At 35.6% G+C, this 15,955-nt stretch overlaps 1 protein-coding gene, 3 long non-coding RNA genes and 1 pseudogene across 4 annotated transcripts; 2 read left to right on the forward strand and 3 right to left on the reverse strand.

The window, feature by feature from the left end:
* Positions 1-3,908: 3,908 nt before the first annotated feature.
* LOC120130424 (DExH-box ATP-dependent RNA helicase DExH15 chloroplastic-like) lies at positions 3,909-5,473 on the reverse strand. The gene is made up of 3 exons (XM_039147657.1): positions 5,324-5,473; positions 4,508-5,233; positions 3,909-4,260 (listed from the first exon to the last, which is right to left on the reverse strand). Exons 2-3 carry the CDS (start codon positions 4,936-4,938, stop codon positions 3,909-3,911), a joined length of 783 nt encoding a protein of 260 aa, XP_039003588.1. The 5' UTR covers positions 4,939-5,233; positions 5,324-5,473.
* A 2-nt stretch (positions 5,474-5,475) lies between these two features.
* LOC120130402 lies at positions 5,476-7,445 on the reverse strand. The gene is made up of 3 exons (XR_005516831.1): positions 7,396-7,445; positions 6,205-6,323; positions 5,476-5,528 (listed from the first exon to the last, which is right to left on the reverse strand). It is a non-coding gene; the product is annotated as an uncharacterized LOC120130402 (long non-coding RNA).
* Positions 7,446-7,467: 22 nt separating this feature from the next.
* Positions 7,468-8,451, reverse strand: LOC120130403. Its single transcript, XR_005516832.1, has 4 exons — positions 8,433-8,451; positions 8,019-8,132; positions 7,563-7,671; positions 7,468-7,482 (listed from the first exon to the last, which is right to left on the reverse strand). It is a non-coding gene; the product is annotated as an uncharacterized LOC120130403 (long non-coding RNA).
* A 1,963-nt stretch (positions 8,452-10,414) lies between these two features.
* LOC120130454 lies at positions 10,415-13,260 on the forward strand (annotated as a pseudogene).
* Positions 13,261-14,662: 1,402 nt separating this feature from the next.
* Positions 14,663-15,918, forward strand: LOC120130404. Its single transcript, XR_005516833.1, has 3 exons — positions 14,663-14,855; positions 15,061-15,197; positions 15,877-15,918. It is a non-coding gene; the product is annotated as an uncharacterized LOC120130404 (long non-coding RNA).
* The last annotated feature ends 37 nt before the right edge of the window (positions 15,919-15,955 follow it).

Below are 15,955 nucleotides of genomic sequence, written 5' to 3' on the forward strand. Positions count from 1 at the left end.
ATAAACTGTCTTGGAAACAGTGGATCAACAACTTTTTCATTCTCTACATAGCCAATCATACGATGACAATACATAGTGATATGATATGAAGGGCATGTGGTCCCATTATTCTTCTCAAAATCTGGAACCTTGAACTTTGGTGGAATAACCAGGCCAGGGACCAAACTTAGTTCTTTGGCATCAAACCCATAAAATGACTCAACTGTCTCTATAGATTTTATCACCTCTTCTATATTTTCCAGTAGTTGAGTGAATTTTTCCTTCTCAACTGATTTGTTTAGGTCAAGGACCTCATTACTAATACAAAATTCATCAGGCTTCAACTCAGAAGTAGTAGAACAATCAGTGGGGAATGATACTCCAGCTTGATATGGTGAGTTCTTAACAGCGAAGTAAATCGGTGATTGAATTTCCTGGGGTACAGAGGTGAACTCAGGAATATGAACAGGTGTAACACCCAAAGAATTTGTAGGGTTTTCAATAAGACTCTTTCCAGCTATCTAATGTTTATCAATCATTTCTTTCATATTGTTCAGTAGATCGATCTGAGAATTAGCTTCGATTTGTGCCAACTTGCTCCTCAATTCCTCTTGTATTTCTTTCTGCTTTATCTCAAATTTGGCTAGCCTATCTTCAGTTTCTTTAGACATTTTTCTTGTGTCGTGCTGAGCGTTCTTGCTTCAAGGAAAAACCAAGATCACTTTGTTTGAAATCCTTATTTTAATGAATGAATGTTTTAATATATTATGACATAAAAAATGCAAAGATGCCAAATGTAAATATGCAAATGTAAAAATGTAAATGTAAATACAAACGTAAAAATGTACAAATGCAAAATACAAATGCATGTATGAAAAGGTGTTACTCAAGAGTGATCATCTTAGAACAGATTTCATTGAACGCAAAAGTTTCGGTACATCAAACAAAACTTTATATATAGGGATATATTTCATTCCTAACTTCTCCAAATCCAAATTAGTCTATCAGCTTAAGGGATATATTGCTTGTCTGGACTGCAACTTCTTCCATGACATTCTCTTTCATCTTCTGTGTCACTTCTCGGAGTTGCTCATTTTCCCTTGTAAGAGAACTTTTCTGTCCAAGAAGTTCTTGAACAAGATCTTCATATAAGTTGCAGTTCTTTTTCAACTTGGTGACCCCTGTTATCCACTCTTCCGGGGTACTTCCTAGGCCAGCATTTTGAAAGGTTTGACTGATCTTCTGAAAATCTTCATGCATGGTTTTCATTTCTGTGCTCAATTTCTTGTTTTGGTCATTTAAGTCCTTCAAATAACATGCTTGAGCTTCATAAAAACCTCCTCCACTCTGAATGCCCTGACTGATGCTCTTACCATAGACTGCTTTTGGTATCAATCTGGTAGGATCTTTGTGTAATACTTTTGGTATTAATATAACCAGTTTTCTATGTGCATTGTTCTCTTCCATCCTCGGAGTTTCTTCAAGATGTCTTTCCTTGGCCGCATCATATTTTGTTTGATCATAAAACTTTTTGTCCATTTACGATTTCTTTTCAATATGATGAATAGTCTTTCCAGTAAACACTTTTTGATTATGCCATGATCATTTAATGTAAACAAAAGAAAATAAACAAATTAGAGCAATGTAACATGCATGGAAAAATAAAAAACAAAAATAGAATAATTAGTACCAACTAATGGAAAAAATATATCTATCAAGGTATAAATCTTAACCTCATGCTTTCTAGTTCCATGCTTTGTTTGGAAAAATTAACCTAACTGCATGATTTCTAGTTCGCAGGCATTTATTCAGAAAAAAATAACGAATAAATTAAAAGCTAGAACTTATTTCTCCTTTGTGTATACCTATTTACAATGGTTTCAGATCAGGAGAGTTTCTAGGGTTTATTATATGCAGGTTTTTAGTTCTAAGAGTAAAGGTACTCGAACTGTCCTTGTTGATGCCCTCTTGGGCTGTCAACCCTCAATCCTAGTCCATTACAGACTTAAGCGGATCGAGTTCAATTCGAGGCGATACATTTCTCTATACCTGACACGGAGAATAAATTCTCACGAAGACATAGAGCATATGAACCCCGAAAGTTACTTGCTAGGTCTGACATGGAGAATAAATTCTCACGAATACGTCGCTTTCACTCCCACTTAAAAGGGACAAACTCAATTATAGAGCTTTATGTTATGCAATGCAACTGTTGTGTGTGAGGAGAAATGTTCAAACCTCTGACAGAAAAATAAATAAAATAACTTGCAAATAAAAAAAATGAAATATTAATAAGAAAATATATACATACTATGAAAATAATAAATATATAAAAAATTTGAAAAGGAAAAATCATAAATTAAATATATAAATTTTAATTTATAATTAATAGAGACAATTTATAATTGATTTTAAAAGTTTGACCAGTCCCCAGCGGAGTCGCCAAGCTATCGTAACCGATTTTCGTCCGGGCACGAAATATTATACTTGGCGGGAAAATTGATGTGAATAAATGGTTTTGAAAATAATTTGGGAGTCGCCATCGACCTTTTGGGTCAGGTAGGTCGAATACCTAAAAATTATTTTTTAAAAAGAGTTTTAAGAAAACATCAATTAAAAAATGAACTGATCTGCGTTTATAACCAAAAATTCGTTCTTTTTAAGAATAAAAAGGGATTCGTGGTCGGTTACGTTTAGGAAAGGATTAGCACCCCTACAACGCCCAAAATTGGTACTTTTTAATTATAAATTATCTCTATTATTAAAAATTCAAAATATATTTAATTTATAATCCTATTATTTCAAAAGTATAATTATGAGAAAAATAATTTATATATATTTATAAATAAAATGTTTATTTATTTAGAAATATCAGAAAAGGACTTCTAGGTGCCTTAAGACAGCTCTTTTCTTCGATATTAATAAATATTAATATAATAATTTAAATAAAATTAAATTATAATTTTTTATAATATTTAATTTTAAAATACCAGAATAGGACATCCAGTTGTATTAAGACTGCCATTTTCTTCGATATTGAAAAATAAATATTAAAATAATTTATGTAAAAAAATATATAAATTATTATTTATTATATATATTTATATGACTACATAAAATAATATTTAAATATATATACAAGTAAAATTAAAACAATAAAAATACAATTAGAACTATATATTTAAAAGCAATAAAATAAAAGAAAATATTTAAAATTAGTGACTAAATTAAAATTAAATAAAATTTGAATATCAGATTAAAATAAATTAAAAATATAAACTCAGGATTAAAATATGATTTATTAAAATTAATAGATTAAATATGTTATTTATCCTAAATATTTATAAATACGGTTAAGGGCTAAAATATAAATAAATAAAATTTAGAGATCAAATTAAAATGATTATAAATTTGATTTAGTGACTAAAATGTAAGAGTTACAAGTTAGGATGGCTACGGAAAGGGTTTACCCTTTCTTAAATTACACAGATACCCCTCCCCAAAACGGCGTCGTTTGGAGAGGGGTTTAAATACTCAAAATGGCCGGCCCTACGGGCCAAATTTCTCATTTCTCTTTTTCTTCTTCTCTCTCTAAAAAGTAACTCTCTCCCTTCTCTCTAGTTTCTCTCAACAGAGAGATAGCTGGCCGTAGACAACCGTCGACCACCACCATCGCCGGCCACCGTGAGCGGTGGCCGGAACTCCCAAATCCCCCAAAATAAAGCTATGAACACCCTAAGACCGATTCCAACCTCCTTTTCTCCTAAAAAGCTGTAAAATTACCTAGATCTATGGAAATACGTTCGGTATTTCGGCTTCTTTAGTGGCTCGTGTAGGTTCCGATGGCCGTGCTCCTTCCTCGGTAAGTGCTTCTCTTCTCTTTTCTTTCGTTTCTTTTTTTGTCTTGGTTTCTGTTGATATGTTCCTCGTTACTGCATCTCTCTCGTTTTTGGTTGTGGCTGTCCTCCTCCTTTTTTTTTGTTGTTCTCCGTTTGTTGTCGTGGCCCCCTTTTTTCTTGCAGCGATGGCTTTATAGCCATTACTGGTATTCTCTTCGAACCGGTCCAAAGGTGAATTTTCGGTGAGTCACCGAATTTGTGGTGATTCACCCTTTGGGCATTGATGTGTGGAGAGGTCGTGGCAGCCGTTGGAATCTTCGACGAGGGCGGCAGCGTCGTGGTTGAAGCACCTGGCAATGGAGGTGTCGACAATGAACGGCGACAGGTTTCTGGAAGCTTAAGGCGGCGCTGCGTAGAACTCACTGGAACTTTGGAGCGGCGGCTGGGAATGATACAAACCCTAGAAGGGTTTGGGTCATCTTTTGGGCCAGTTCTGGTTGGGCTTGATCATGTAAACGGGCCCTAGGGTTTGGGCTTGAAATGTATTTATTTGTAATAATAATAATAATAATAAGTAATAATATATAATAATAATAATAAACAAAAAATATCAATAAAATAAAATAAATGGATGAAAAAAATTAGTATCTTCAAGCATCATCAGTTCATCACTAATTTCATAAGTATGCGTTTCAATCTCTTTCTGTATTTTAGCAAGCTCCTCTTTTGCAGCAAGCATTACATTGCTCCCCAAGTAATTTCCAAAACTTTGTTCAACTAACTTCCTCGCCTCTTCCAAAGTCCTCCTTGCTTGTAAGGTATTTGTTTCATCCAATTCATTTGACCGACGAGTAACTTTTGCGCCTCCTAGAAGATTCAACACCATTCCATAGGAAGCAGTGAACTGTGATACGAGGGGTTCAACTCCAGAAAATAGAAGCTTGCAGCACTCTTCAGCACCTTCATAAGGAGTCTGCACTATCACAACGTGGCCCCTTTCATCTATGCCTCTACGTCCAGCACGCCCTGCCATTTGAAGCAATTCGTTAGGGCTTAATTGGATGCGTCCAGTGCTTGTCCTTTTGCTAAGAGATGAAATAACAGCGGTCCTAGAAGGCATGTTGATTCCAGCCGCCAGAGTTTCTGTAGCACAGACAACCTTAACAAGTCCTCGCTGAAATAGCAACTCCTCTAATTAGTCCCTTTACTGCAGTCTCCCTCACAGTATCAGGATACTGAAGCCGGAACTTTTTCAATGCGAGTTCTACCTCACTCATCTCACACTCATCCAAAAGGCTGTAATTTTCAACATACTGCACGGCTGCATCACAACCTCTCCTATTAAAAATGAACCAAATTACTGGAAGCATGTCCTTTGCTTTGAGGTGCTATAGTGTATCAACAATTTGAGGAACCTGAAAATTATCGTGAAAGCCATAAATATATATTTATTTGCAAACAAATTATGCCAACCACAAGAAAAGCATATATCCACTATAATATACCTGTGAACGACGAATCGTGTTTTTGTCATTCTTTGAAAGAGGCTGCTCAGACAAGCCAACTGTACCATCAACCGCGCCATTTCTTCCACGTCTTCGTGAATTCCTTCTTCTAGATCCATCATCCCTGTAATTCCTCCTAGATCTATCATCTCTGTACAAGTTGTCTCCTGAAGCAGAAAGTTTTAAATAATTGAGTGACAGCTTCCTGTTTCAAATTCCAAAAGAAATTGAAAACTTGTTAGAAGCACTACCAGATATGTGTACTGATAGTATGCAAAATATTGTCTAAAGAGGAGGATTTCATTGAAGTTATGATTTACAAGAGTGACAAAATTCAACAATATTCACATTCCTTGAAGCTGATAATTGGAGAATAGAAAGCATACAAAATTAGGCATCTTTTAAAATTTTCATTTTCTTTCCTCACAATTTTAACTCTATCAAGCATTGAATGGAAAGAAATTTTATTTTTTCTATCAATTTTTCCACCTTTCTTACCAAGAAAACTAATGGAAAGAAAAAATATACTTTCTATCTTTAAACACTTCTACTCTTTCAGTTTTCCATCTTTCAATCTTTCCACCTTACCAAGAAAGAGCCTAAGGCTATATGTCAAATGTCCATAATTTCTAGCTAAAAACTACACATTCCAATGTTTTTGCCATCATACCACAGATGTAAACAAAAGACATAAGCAAAGTGTTTTGGTAAATGTGGGAGTGGGCAGTGCTAAATTGCTAATCTTAACCCCCAAAATATGCAAGTTATAAAAAAGTGGAAACATATGTCAAGTGCTCATAATTTTATACCTCTAAGTGTTTATCTGGCGTCTGAATTCCCCCCAAAGAAGTTCCATAAGGCCAGCAATTTTATTGGAATACCTGTTCATGTGTGTTCCTTTTTCATTAAGAAGCCGAAATAAAGAAGTCTTTGTTGAGAAGTGCCAAGTCAATGGAATAGGACGCCATGATGATGTTACAAGCTCTGTTTTACCATGAATCTAAAAAGAAAGGAGATTAAGGGGAAAATCACAATCATCTCATAGGAAGAGGTAAAACCAGCACGACAATCATGCATAAGTGAATAGAAGATCACATAGATAGGAGGGAATTTTCAAATCTTAAGCACGTTAAATGTGCAAACCAATTTGGCTTGGAATATGAACCAAGCAGACGCTTCAACTGTAGAATATATACAGTTTCCAATGGGGAGTCAAACAAAGGCATAAAGGATGCAAATAAAGAATTGATTAAATAGAACCTGGCCCCAATACCATTTAGGTATTCACTGAATGAGATATAAGTTATAAAATAAGCAGAAGATTAGCCAAAACCCAAGATAAGGTCGTTCGTAATATGAATGAATCCAAAACAGCGATGCTCATGGCGATAAAATTTCTTCAGCAAAGTTATCAATAGCAAATAGAGATAACTTGTTAATACACGAGGTCAACTCCACCCTCCTCCAACTTCGGGATTAAGGTTCAGTTAACATAAGGTGATGGCAAAATAAAAACAAGTTTACTCTGACCATTTGGCACAACCCCCCTCCACCTTGCTGAAAGAAATAGGTAACCAAAATCATAAAGCTAGAGCAGTCTATCACATTCCTGACAAAGCAAAATTTGGAATAGCATGCCAAGCCCAGCAAATCAATATGGTGGGACGTCAAATCAATAAAACTAAGCCTCATGAGATTAGGCTCGAGCAAACAGTATATTGCACATGATCTCTGTTTAGTAATCAAGCTATGAGAAGAAAAGATACATCAAGCAGTCTAGCAAGTAGTATAAGGAAGAAATAAATTTTGACATGGAGGAGCAACAAAAATGCACAACTGAAGTAACATAGAAATCATGCCATTTCCAGTGAGTATCTCCAAGGCCAAGATCATGGCTGAACACTTCACCAGAACATCCATTTTGAGTTTGTGAACCTGAGAGAGCAGGACAGACGAACAAAGGCAAAGAAAGATGCAGACAACAGGATATAGTACAGACCAATGACAACTCTCAAGCAACTTAAATGATATCAGGGTTGGAACATATGATATGGTAAGACAAAGAACACTACCTGGCCAATCCAGCCAGCTAGCTCATCCGGATTTGCAACTGTCGCTGACAGGCATATAATTTGAACTTCTTTTGGGCAATAAATCACCTGAAAATATTTTGTAACTGGGTGAAAATGTACTAACGGTGATAATTAAGAAATAAATGAGTTCCAGAATTCAAATATACTATCTTCTCCCAGACAGTACCCCATGATATGTCACTTAAGTAATGAACCTCATCAAGAACAATCACATCAACATGAAAGAGATCACTCCCAGACGAAGCCATTCCAACACTACATCAGCAGACACAAAAACTGACACTTAATTCACCGATTAACAAAAACTTAAGAAGGAACTTATGGAGGTTGCAACTTGAAGATGAAACATTTATAAGACATGAAATACCCAGATGAGATTTCTTCCTAGAAAGACTAAACATAGGCAGCCAATAGCCTCCCAATGGACGGTAGAAACAGCTAACACAAGTACTTGGAAATATATGCATATAATCCTATGAAAAATTAAAATGCTCGAGATATATGCCATTAACATAAAAAAATGTCATCTGTAACCTTGGAAATACCAAGTACTTCTTCCATCATTCTTACCACGCAAATATTGAAACTGTTAACTGAAGTACCTATTATACAACATGTTGCGCAGAATCTCTGTAGTCAAAACTAAAATCTGAGCATCTTTGTTGACAACAGAATCTCCTGTAAGAAGGCCAACATTATTATCTCCAAATATGTCCCTAAAACAACAAAGATCACCATTTCAGCTCGGAGGGTTCATATCACCAACAATTATTTTCACTACAGCTTAATCACGATCCAATCCCTTTGGACATTGTGGCAATACTAGTGTGAAAGTTGTTCGGAGGTACATGAACCCCACAATAATGGTGAGGTTTAAAGTTTATGCAGTTATAGTATGTTTCAAACCAAATTCATGCACAGACTCATGGAACTAAAAATTAAGTGAAAAAAAGACAACAGAAAACGAAAACTGTAGTTCATTATGCATTTTAAGGGGAGGATATAGCTTAAATTACCGAAACTGTCGAAACTTCTGATTGGGCAATGCCTTAAGCGGAGTTGTGTAAAATAACCTCCTCCTCCTGGCTACCGTCGCTACCGCAGGAGCTTCAGCAATTAAAGTCTTTCCGCTATTGGTGGGCGCTGAAACCACCACCGATGAACCCCTTAAAAATGTTTCTATCACCATTCTCTTCAAGCAAAAACAGGCAATATCATTAGAACTTCAATTTCGCCTCTTAAAAAAAATAAAAAGAAACAAGTAAATATTGAAAATAAGGAACCTGAAATTTACCTATGCGAAAATCGTATATCAGCAAGTGCATCGAAGTCAATCATTTCCTCCCCGAACTGCATGACTAAATTACAAAGCTTTTCCGGCTATTGGCGTCCTAATCCTTATGCCTCCATTGAAGTTGTTATTGCTCAGAGCAACAGCCTTGCTGAAGTTTTCGTAATCTCCTTTTCCTTTCTTTCTTTTCCTGTATTTAACCCTCCTTTATCTTCTTTTACTTAACAAATGTTTTATCCATCTCAAAAGGGAACATACAGCGTAAATGGCAAAGTTATCAAGCTTCAAAGTAAAGTTGTTGCCAACGCTTCCAAGGTAAATTTTGTAACCAAATCCAATATTTTCTTCTTCTTTTTGGTCAACTCCTAGCTACATGTTTTGGTATCATGTTGATTTCTTTTTTCCATTTGTTTCTGTAGATTTCGGTCAATTCTAGTTATGAATTTATGATATTTACTAGTGAGTGGTAAGTTAGATAGAGAAATGTTGATAGGAGTAAATTTTCCTTTGTGAAGCTTTCATATCTTCAAATATTTTTTCTTTGGAATGTTTCGAGTGTTGAGCTTAGAGCCTCGATTTTTTCCTTTTCTGCCTAAATGATCCTAGTAATTGATGAATTTATGATATTTACTAGTGAGTGGTAAGTTAGATAGAGAAATGTTGATAGGAGTAAATTTTCCTTTGTGAAGCTTTCATATCTTCAAATATTTTTTCTTTGGAATGTTTCGAGTGTTGAGCTTAGAGCCTCGATTTTTTTCCTTTTCTGCCTAAATGATCCTAGTAATTGACTGTTGAAAGTATGCAGTTTGAGTTCCTTTTCCATTGAAGGCGGGTCTAACTTGAATTGTCAACGCGCTTGCGAATAGCAAATTATTGATACGGCATGAATACAGAAAATTAGTTGATGTGCTGTAATGTGATTACTTAACAGAAATAATAGCTAAATATGGAAGAAGAAACTGTGTCCTTTCTCTTGGATTTATTAGTGCCCACCCATTTCTCCTTTTTGAGTTCTTTTAATTTTTCTTTGCTTGTGTTAACTACCCAAGAAAGAGGGAGAAGATGAAGTAAGAACACATGGTAAAGGGAGGAAGAAGATGAAGCGACAACCCATGTTATTACTTTCAACATTCGACACTCCATGTGGCGGTCAACTCAATTAAAGTAATGATAATATTAATAATCGATATGTGATTTTTAAAACATTAATAGTACAAATAAAGATATACTTAAACATTAGTGATTGTTTAAGTAGTTTATTCTTTAATTTAATTACGAGTTATTGAAATAGAAATAAAATGTAATATTAAATATAATTTTAAAATAGTTGAATAATTAAAATAAAAGTAAATAGGTAGTGTAGTTAAATAATTATAAAAATAGTATAAAACATGTTCTGTTAAGATAATGCCCAAAAGTTCGTGTTTCCTGCCTGGAAATTGGAAACCATAAAAAGAAAGAAAAAACAATAAAATAAAGTAATTCAGAATACGACTTGGGGCTCTTAAACTTGTCGTCTCCTTTTTTTGCCTCGTTAGCTGGAAACCCTCGATAGAATGAACCGAAGCAAAAGTCAAATTAAAAGGTTAAACAATAATTCCCCAACGAGCAAAACGGACCCTTTCTCCCTCAATGTCCAACTCCAATGGCTCCCAAACTCTAGGGCAAATTTCAATCCCCCAAACTCTCTCGATCCTTGACCCCGAACCCAATTTCGTGCGTTCTTTGTTTCCCATGTCTCGGCTATTCAATCGTTTCCTTTTATGCTTGTTTCTCTGTGTTTTAGGGTTTGGGTTTGGCTTTGATTCGGCTGAAGCCTTCAAAGTTCCGTTTAGGGTCGGTGATGTTCTCCCAGCGCTTCCGCGCCAGATATCCTGGCCGGTGCTGAACAGTATTCATTCCGCCGTTGACTTGTTGCCGGCATTTGTCGGATCTGTGACCCCAAACAATGGGTCGATTGACTGGAAAGGAGCTTGCTTTCATGGAAACGAGGCTCGTCTCGAGTTCACTCACGACGATTCGGGGTTGGGCGGTGGAGCTCTTCATCTCACGGTTCGTATATTTGGCCTCTTGATCGTTATGTCCGTTGTTATAATTGACCCTTTTATTACAGTGGTTGACAGGATATTTACTCTCATGTTAATATTTACCCGTTTATTGATGTCGTTTGAGTTTAATTACACTTAGTTTCAGTTACTTTAGAGCATTAATTGAATTGGTTTCATTTTTCCTTTGATCCAAGGTTATTGATTATGTCTACTAGACTATGGTTACCTCTATTTTAAATTTTTAATAAGCTTTAGCAACTTTAAGTGTTATTCATCTATTTTTAGTATACTATGGTTACTAACTTACTAATGCTTATTAAGTTTTAGCAACTTTTTTTAGATTCTTTAATTTTCCTTTATAGACTTCAAATTGCAAGTTGAAAATTTGGTTGGCATGATGTCGGTTATTGTTTACATGCTACAGTTAATTTTGGAGTGTTGATTTTCGTCTGAACTGTAAAAAATTTCTTTTTACAGACATCTGAAGCGCATAGCTGGACTTGTATGGATCTTTATGTCTTTGCAACACCTTATAGGGTTACTTGGGATTACTACTTTTCTGCTCGGGAGCACAAATTGAAATTCGATTCTTGGGAAGAACCTGCTGAATTGGATTACGTATGTTTCTCAGTTATGTCTTTGAATATCGTTGGAAATATGTTTAATGCATGAAAATGGATTTCTGAATATTTTTTTGTTGTTGCAGGTAAAACAACATGGAATCTCTGTATTTCTAATGCCATCTGGAATGCTTGGCATTGCTTTCCTTAGTTGATGTATTACCTCTGTTCTCAAATACTAATTGGGGTCAGAATGCCAACCTCGCTTTTTTGAAAACACACATGGGTGCTTCATTTGAAAAACGTCCTAAGCCATGGGGTGCAGTGATAAATCCAGAAGATGTGCATACCGGTGACTTTTTGGCAGTGTCAAAGATCCGTGGCCGTTGGGGTGGATTTGAGACATTAGAAAAATGGGTGACTGGAGCTTTTGCTGGTCATACTGCAGTTTGCTTGAAGGATGACATGGGTAACCTACGGGTTGCTGAATCAGGACATGAAAATGAAAAGGTATGCTATAAATAACAAGCCGATTGCAGATTGTGAACAATATTTATGTATTTATGTTTGCTTCCTTTTCTCTTCGTACACTTACTCGACCAAAAATGAATAAATAAAGGTGTTAAAAATGATGTCTAGGATTCAATTAACGCTAGGGTTTAACACTTTATGGTTCTTATCTAGTTGCCTGTTGAACCACCACCCTCTTATTGGTTGTACTTTCTTCCTTATGCCTATTACTTGCATGCAATTTGCAGGGTGAAGAAATTATAGTGGTTATTCCATGGGGATGAATGGTGGGAGTTGTCACTGAAGGATAGTTCTAATCCTCATATAGCATTACTTCCTTTACATCCAGATATACGTGCAAAGTTCAACTCCACCGCAGCATGGGAGTATGCTCGGAGCATGTCAGGCAAGCCATATGGTTACCACAACATGATATTTAGTTGGATAGACACTGTAGCAGACAACTATCCACCACCTCTTGATGCTCACTTGGTAGGCATCCCCTCTGACCATTCTTTGCATTCTGAGCACGCTCTGCTGCACTTGTACTCAGGATGAGATGCAGATAGTTTTACCGGCAAAACATCAGGATACTGAGTTTGCTAAATGTAGCTTGTTTTGCAAGTCCTAACTAGATTTTTTATTGTAGGTCATTTCTGTCATGTCTATGTGGACTAGAGTGCAGCCAGCATATGCTGCAAATATGTGGAATGAAGCTTTAAATATGCGGCTAGGGACTGAGGTATTCTGCCTATTCCTCTGTTACTTTAATATATCTATACCCGTTACTTTACGAGAAATTGTTGATCCCCTCTTCCCACTCTCTTGTCTCTCAACAAATGATTTTGGACTTCCACCAAAGTAGAACATGGGAAGAAATATGAGTTAATTAGATAACCCGTCTTGGTGGGTTGTAGGGTTTGGATCTGTACGGGATATTAGAGGAGACTGAAAGGCGTGGCATAACCTTTGATCAATTGCTCACCATCCCAGAACAAGATGAATGGGTATACAGTGATGGAAAGTCAACAACATGTGTTGCCTTCATCCTTGAGATGTATAAAGAGGCCGGGGTCTTTGGTCCTATTTCTAACTTGATTCAAGTCACTGAATTCACCGTATGTTTCATCGTTACGAACATTTTTCAATTTCGATGTTCTTTTGACTCGATCTTACAGGATATGAGTTTTCTTTTTACAGATCCGCGACGCATACATGCTTAAGATATTCGAGAACAACCAAACACGGCTGCCTAGTTGGTGCAACAACGGGGATGGGCGTTTTCCATTCTGTCAGATTCTGGGTGAGTATTGGATGGAATTGCCATTTTACAACACCTTGGAGCCGTATGCCAATATGAATGAAAATTGTCCATCCTTACCTCCAATTTATGATAGGCCCACGAGATGTTAAAAGTTCGTCGTCTATCATGTTTGTATTAAATGCTCCTTCAACTGCACCTGCACTATATATATTCTTCCACTCAATTTCTGTTTATATTAGTGTCCCTGACGTACTTAAATCAGTATTGTAGTATATAAAATATCTCCATATTTTTTTTATTCTAATTTCACTCTAAAATAAATCGTAAAATAAAAAATTATAATTTTTTATTCTAATTTTCACTCTAAAATAAACTTTTTAAGCATCATCCTAGGCAACGGCATAGTGTTGTCGTTTTTTTTCCTCTTATCTTAATTATTTTTAATTTAAGATCTAAATAATGTTTCTTTTGATCATGAAATATCGGCGATCTCATATATATATATATATATATATATAGTTAAATCTTCTTTTATAGCATTTTGTTGATGATTTCATAATTATTCTCAGAACAATTCTCAGAGCAATTTGTCAAATTGATTTTCTCAATCTTCATGTATTTATCAATAAAAAATTATTGATAGTATTAGAATTTCCCTTGAATTTTTATATCAAGATTGTGTTGTATTTGTTGTATCTTATTTTCTGAAAGCTAGATTTGATTTGGACCGTATCAACAAGTTCTTCACGTAAGTAGAAGACAACCTTCTCAAGGTCGAAAAAAAACCCAACACTAAGCACCCATTATACTCACAAAAGTCAGAACCATTAATTCAATAAATCTGAATCCATCAGCATGTATGTTCTTACATCGCAAACTATGCAATCAAACCCTAACACAACTACACGATTCTAACACGGTTACGCAAACGAAGAGCAGGGAACGAACCGAAAACAAACAAAACAAAAACATGATTTGTACAGAAATAATACATATTAGTTCACATAATTTTTCCTCACAAACAACGATAATTATTTTTGCGTCGATAAGCATCGATCACGACGATGATTGTTATTTCTTGGTAGTCTTGCTATACTTTTGTTTGATCCAAGTAAAACCTACTTTAGCTTTCTTCATCCCTGTTATTTCCGCCGATTTCGTTTTCCCCTCACCGTCTTCCACCTTCTTCGAGTACTTAGCCTTGGACCCTCCGGCTCCGGCCTTTCAAGGTTCGGTCGGGTAGGGGTCCGGTCCGTTGTCCCATTGATCAGCCCATGATGTTCCGTACGAACCTAGCTTACAAGTTTGGTCCCTTCATTTTGTTTCCTCTTTAGTTTTAGGACAAAATGAAGGTATTACAATATTCATACAATTAATTTATAAACTTTTTAGCATATATATGTTTATAATATTGTTTTAGTATAAAAGTGACCCTCGCCTACGAAAGGCGCGCGCATGCGCCTAGGCTCCAGGACCTTTTGCACCTAGGTGCGCCTTGCGCCTTTTAAAACCCATGACCCTAGGCGCAATTAATGGACAATAAAAGTAGTCTTTTACAAAATTTTCTTTATGGTGTCATTGCTTTCATTCCTTACCATTGTTACCAAGTTATCCAGTTGGATCTAAGGTGCAATATATTTTTCTACGGCATGCAAATTCATTTCATGTGAATGAAACATGATATGCCTTATGATACATTTTTATTAGGACGCAACTTTGGAGATGATGGACTACTTTTTCTTGCCGAGAGCTTAGGTTACAATCAGGTTATGCTTCCCTAGCCTTTATTTGACTGTGTTGTTTTATGATTTTATTGTTGCCTATTATTATCATCGAGGTTTTGTACCTTATGTTCTGTTAGATCTTCATTTTCACTGTATTGTCTACAAACAATTCTATATCATTATTGAAGCTTTGAAGCATTGATGCTCCTGGTTATGCATTCTCTGAATGAACACCTCTCCTTTTCAGATTGTTGAGGAAGTAAGTTTTGCTGCTAATGGCATAACAGCCACAGGAATAAAAGCCTTTGACGGTGTTCTTCAAGCAAATACGGTATTGAAAACACTTAATCTTTCAGGAAACCCATTGGAGATGGAGGAGTAAAGGTCAGCCTAAATTCTCCTTGATATAACTGACAACTTAAAATGGTTAAATGCTCCTGTCCTGCAACACCGAGGGATATGTTGCCTATATTTAGGTACCTAATATTTATCGGGATATATTGTCTCTACGTAGAGATTCCTGTCTCTTTAGTATTTCTCAGCAGTATTTTATTGTTACTGCATTTTCATTATTATACAGTTCTTTCTCATTCACATTCCTAGATTCTCATTTCTTTCATATTTCTCAACAGTATTTTATGATTACTGCATTTACATTCTTGTACGGAGCTGTCTCATTCACAATAACATTATATTGGTAAAGTCATTTACGTCGCTTGTATTTGTTTTTAATTTGATAATGTCATAACGAACTACAATGGGATCGAATCACATACAAAGGTAGAAACTGATGCATAAATTGCATTTATGTTTGAATCCCATTGGATATTATGATGTATTGATGTAGTTGGGAGCATGTTAAATATAGATAGAAGCAATACTGTACTTTCTACTATATGCTTCCGGCTTTCCAAACAAAAGGCTCCGAATATTTCAAATGGGATTACTACATTGAAATATATGCTGAATGTTGTTTGTGCCAATTTTCTGCGGATTTACATTTTTGCTGAGAACTTTGTTAATGCTCAGGTGTATGTTTCAAGTAATCTATGTTATCCTGCAGTCCCTATGTGAAACAATGGTAGCATTTAAAAGCTCCAGCTAAACAGTGTTGACTTGGGATGAGGTTAGCATTATGTTAA

Source organism: Hibiscus syriacus, unplaced genomic scaffold (assembly GCF_006381635.1).
Source record: "Hibiscus syriacus cultivar Baekdansim isolate YM2019G1 unplaced genomic scaffold, ASM638163v2 tig00110547_pilon, whole genome shotgun sequence".
NCBI lineage: Eukaryota > Viridiplantae > Streptophyta > Magnoliopsida > Malvales > Malvaceae > Hibiscus > Hibiscus syriacus.

Bases quoted from the DNA above. Each gene is read 5' to 3' on its own strand.
- LOC120130424 (XM_039147657.1), bottom strand. From the start codon at position 4,938: ATGCCTTCTAGGACCGCTGTTATTTCATCTCTTAGCAAAAGGACAAGC. The intron at 4,261-4,507 runs GCATACTTATGA...TATCATTCCCAG, and splicing joins ATACAGAAAGAGATTGAAAC to CCGCCGCTCCAAAGTTCCAG.